The 5,136-nt window shown below is 39.7% G+C and overlaps 1 protein-coding gene across 1 annotated transcript in view; it reads right to left on the bottom strand.

Annotated features, from left to right (window-relative positions):
- The window catches only part of LOC106876689 (protocadherin Fat 1), a gene marked incomplete at its 3' end in the record, with an annotated part of 182,635 nt that overhangs the window by 83,407 nt on the left and 94,092 nt on the right, over positions 1 to 5,136 (bottom strand). Inside the window, exon 2 of the mRNA XM_052972267.1 lies at positions 297 to 3,647. Within this exon, the coding sequence (XP_052828227.1) occupies positions 297 to 3,633 (3,337 nt within the window). The remainder of the gene's footprint in view (positions 1 to 296; positions 3,648 to 5,136) is intronic.

The following is a 5,136-nucleotide window of genomic DNA, read 5'->3' as shown; positions in this document are numbered from 1 at the left end:
TAAACACCTTCCACACTGCAATTGCTTTTGTTTCAGCACACGATCTCAGATCAAGTCACTTGCTATGCAAGTACATCACTGTAATGTTAAAGAAGTTAAAATGAAAATGAAAAGAAAGGAGCAAAGAAAGACTTGGAAGACAAAAGTAAGGAAGACAGACAGACAGAAAGACTAGAGGAGAAAAGGAAATTTTGAAGGACAGAAAGAAAGAAGGAGAGATAGAAGTAAAGAAAGGCTGAAAGAAAAAAAAGGATAAGAAAGAGATAAGGAAAAAGAGAAAAATTTGAAAGACTTACCATTATTGTCAATGGTAAAACGTCCTAATCCAGAACCATCTCGTATGGAATACATTATAGGTGTAAGATCATCTTCCGGGGCATCTGCATCTATAGCAGAAACTTGCATGAAAGCTGTGCCAATCGGTTCGTCTTCACGAACGTAACCGATTGCAACGAAGCTACTAAACACAGGTGGGTACAAATTCTCGTTAACATCAATCACCTCGATGTTGATAAAGCATGATGACAATAGAGGTGAACCACCATTATCCTGAGCTTGGGCTGTTATGTTGTATACTTGTTTCTGTTCGAAATCCAATTTCTGTGACACTCTCACCGTTCCTGTAATTTCATCAATTTCAAATTTACCATCTGTGCCATAAATTAGGCTGTAAGTTACTTCCCCGCCAGACCCAAGATCTGGATCGTAGGCCGTCAGCGTGGTTACCACAGCACCAATTGGCAAGTCTTCTCGGATCTTGATGTCGTAAATCTCTGGAGAGAATTTCGGTAAGTTGTCATTTATATCTGTTACATGTATAGTGACGGTCGTTGTTGATGAAAGGGAAATTTCTGATCCCTTGTCACTGGCTTGGACTAAAACATTATAAACCTCTTGTCTTTCTCGATCCAGCAATGCATTCACCCGGATAATTCCGGAGTGGTTGTCGACTTTGAACTCGTCAGTGTCTGATATGATGGTATATCGAATCTCAGCATTTTGCCCCGTGTCGTCATCAGTGGCATAAACCTGTGTGATGGTGGCATTGAGATTTATGTTCTCTGATACATTGACAGCGTAATGGTTCCTTTCAAAAACTGGTGAGCAATCATTGACATCCAAGACAGTCACAGTGATATTCCTTGAAGCCGTTTTGCTTGGTTTGCCAAGGTCAGCAGCTGTGATGACCAATTCATAGTTATCCTTCTTCTCTCGGTCTAACTCAGATAATATGTACAATTTTCCTTCGTTACTAATGGAAAACTTGCCTTGCTCATTTCCCTTTGATAAAACATAAGTAAGTTTACCATTATAGCCAGGGTCACTGTCAGAAACAGGAATTTCTAAGATGCTGAAAGTGACAGGTTTATCTTCCCTGATGGTAATATTAGTTGGCATATCAAAAGCAAACTCTGGAGGGTTGATGTTGTACCGATATTCGTCTGGCATTTCAGCCATTAAATCTTGGTTATTTTCACTATCCTTCTGCTTCTTTAAAAGCATTTTCTCAAGAACTTTGGTGGCATTAGATTTTTGGCAACTGTATGACACTGAGTTGTCTAAGAGTTGTCTATCAGCTTCCTCTTTATTTACAATAACAACGGTCATTTCCATAGGGTCAGCAGCATGGATGCCGTCCGTTGCACCAATGGCCAGCGTGAATTTACTCTCAAGCAACTCAGTTGTCGGAACACTCAAAAATATATCGCCCCGTTCTGTGTGAATGGAGAAGTAGTTCTTTTCGTTCCCTTTATCAATGCTGTAACTAACAATACTTGTAATATCTAAGTCAATGGCTGAAACAACCAACAGAGCAGTGTCGTTCTCGATGTCGGATGACACATAAACCATGCACGACAGACTCTCAAACCGGGGCTTGTTGTCATTCACATCGCGGATCTTAACTGTAACTTGTGTTTCTGCTTCTCGGCGAAATGGACTGCCCCAGTCGGAAGCACGGATCTTGAGGATGTAGGAGTCCTTCATGGATTCATAATCAAGAACTTGGGTCAACTTCAAATGCCCTGCAAACGGTTCAATTTCAAATGGTACCGTGTTGATATTAGCAATGGTCAAACTGAAATAGCCATTTTCGTCTTTGTCAATATCTGTAGCGGTCACTTGGCCGACAACACTACTAATTGGAGAGTTTTCATCCACATAAAAGATATCACCTGTGCTGTTAAACACTGGGGTGTTGTCGTTACAATCCTTGATATCTATGTGCACTATTGCAGCACCGCTTTTCCTGGCCCCAGAGTTTGCTTCGTCCTCAGCGCACACTTCAAGTTCCACATCAGATACAGTCTCTGCATCCAACACTGATGCCGTAGTGATCAGTCCAGATATAGGATCTATCTGGAAATATCCATCTACGTTGCCGCCAGTTATGGTGTAATGAACTTTGGCATTTTTGCCAGCATCAGCATCTCCAGCCTTAATAAATATCACAGGAGAATTGACCAATGCCGTCTCATCAATACTGGCCTGGTAAATGGCTTGACTGAAAACTGGAGAATTGTCATTCATGTCTTGAAGGTCCACTGGGACTACTGTTGTAGAATTTAGACTGGGTGTTCCTTGATCAGAAACATAAAGGGTTAAATTAAAACCATCAGGGCTGTCTTCTCGGTCAAGGTTTTCTTGGACTATAATGAGGAACTCTTCTCGAGATTTACCGGCTTTCAACATGAAATAACCATTGGGATCCCCATCGATGATCTGTGGCATATTTAACTTGCCATTATTACCAGTGTCCTGATCTTCGATACGAACAATGGCATAAACAGTTCCGATGTTGCCATGTTCCACCAAAGATGGTAAATTTTCAACTGAGAATTCTGGGGGATATAGGTTGACTTGTTGAACTGTGACGAACAATTTAGCACGACCTCGTGATATACTCTGGCTATGACTGATTTTGTGCCCACGATCACTGGCAAGGATTTCAAGTTCATATTCACTTCGGTCCTGATAATTTAATGGGCGTGTGAGTGTAATGACTCCAGTTGTGGGATGGATAGCGAATGTATTGGTGGCTTCAACAAAACTGTAATAGATTTCAGCATTTATTCCTATATCTGCATCGGATGCACTCACCTGCGTTATGCGTTTGTGCACTGCTGTGTCTTCAGTAAGCGTTATATTGTATCGAGGATTATAAAATATAGGCATTAAGTCATTCCTATCAAGGACAGATATATATACAATAGCATCGGCCTCGAATATAAGGCCTCCCAGGTTCTGTGCCACGGCTTTGATGTATAGGGTATAATGATCATGAAGCTCCCGATTTAGCTTGCCGGGGAGAATTCCTGTGTTAGTTCGTATCCGAAGAAACCAAAAATCTTCAATGAACAGTTCTTCTAATTTAAAAATACTATCATCGTCTCGTTTTATTATCGAGAAGGAAACTTCCAGCGAGGAATCGCGGACGGATATTCCCATTTTCCGCGTTGATTGGACATAGATTTTCCCCACCGAGTTTTCGGGAATGCTGGCATTGTAGCTTGGCTGTGTGAATTGGAAAGGTGGCTGTATTGATATTGTTGTTTGTGCTAAGCTGCAGCTGATGTGTAGAGTGAACAACCAGACTAACCACTTCCAAAGAAAGGTGATGCCAGAAAGCATCATTGTATCGGCTTGAACTGAAAGTAGAAGAAATAATAATTAATTAATAAATCAGTAAAGAAAATGTGAAATCGTGCCAATAAACAACAACAACAACGACAACAATTTAATTCTAAGTTAATAATGATTAATTAAATTGGCACAAGGCCACAATTTTTACAAGGATGAACAATTTATAAAGGTTTACAACTTGTAAGGGTATGCAACGAAAGACTACACAACTTGTAAGAGAATATGACTTGTAAGGATATAACAAGACATAAGGGCAACGTGGTTTGCAAGAGTATAGAGATCGTAAGCATGTAAAATTAAGCATGTGTAACCTGTAAGGGTATATAGGCTGTAAGAGTAAATAACTATCAAAGTATATACAACTCATCAAGCTATCCAGCTTGTAAGAGTATGTAATTAAATGTATATGAGTCGCATGGGTGTATAACCTGTAAATAAGGACGAGATCTCGTCAATCGAATCAGCCCCAAATACACGAAAATCACCTCCATTCCACCCACACCCCGTGAGAAATTTCGAATGTGGAATGTTCAGGGATGAAACATAATATGATGAGGTATTTAGTCCAATGCTCTAATTAATTCAGGATTCCATAAATTTGTTTCTTCGTTTTGCTCTGGAGTCTTATTTCAAATGTTGGGACTTCAAAAGTTTATGAAAAGCTGGTGAGGAGATAAATGTCACGATAATAATAGTAATAATAATAATAATAATAATAATAGCAATAACAACAGCAATGTCTTTCCTTACATAGGCACAAGGCCAGGAATTTGATGGGAAGTGAGGGGAGCGGTTGGTTACATCAATACCAGTGCTTGATTGGTATTTTGTTTTGAAAACCCCTGAAGGACGAAGTTGATTCTGGCAGGATTTGAAATCAGGATGTAAGGGGAAGTAAATGATTCAACCAATTCACCCATCCATGACCCTCAAGACATTTTTGTCCTCTGCTTTCCTGATTCTGCCAGCCACTACTGATAAAGCACACGTCTTTTGAGCTACCAATTCTTCCTAACATCACATTCATATAGCGCGAGTGAGACCACCAAAGGAGCAGTTGTCTTGGGTACAAAATTTCAAAAGACAAAAGTAAAAGAGAAAAAAGGGGTCTAACAGACTATGGGTTAGGGGAGCACAATAACCGCCTTCTTCCAGGTGCTGGCAGCCCTACACAAGCACCTAAATATGAAACAAAGTAGAAAAATATGGTACTCAATACCAAAGATAGAGTAGTATGCTTTTTTTTTAAAGCCAAAAATGTCTTCACAAACTGTTACTCAGAGTTTCACATTACCACTTATCATGTGTGTGTGTGTGTGTGTGTATGTGTGCATGTATATATATATGTGTGTGTGTGTGTGTGTGTGTGTGTGTGTGTATGTATTTATTTATTGGCTGAAGTTACAGAGTGACTAGAGCAACTTTGTAATTTCTGATGATTAATTAAAAATACTTATGCATGGAAAACAGATGCTAAATAATGATTGTGATGAT

The sequence above is a fragment of the Octopus bimaculoides genome, chromosome 13 (assembly GCF_001194135.2).
Source record: "Octopus bimaculoides isolate UCB-OBI-ISO-001 chromosome 13, ASM119413v2, whole genome shotgun sequence".
Taxonomy (NCBI): Eukaryota; Metazoa; Mollusca; class Cephalopoda; order Octopoda; family Octopodidae; genus Octopus; species Octopus bimaculoides.
The sequence above is the reverse complement of the archived record's forward strand: the minus strand, read 5'-3'. Positions and strand labels throughout refer to the sequence as shown.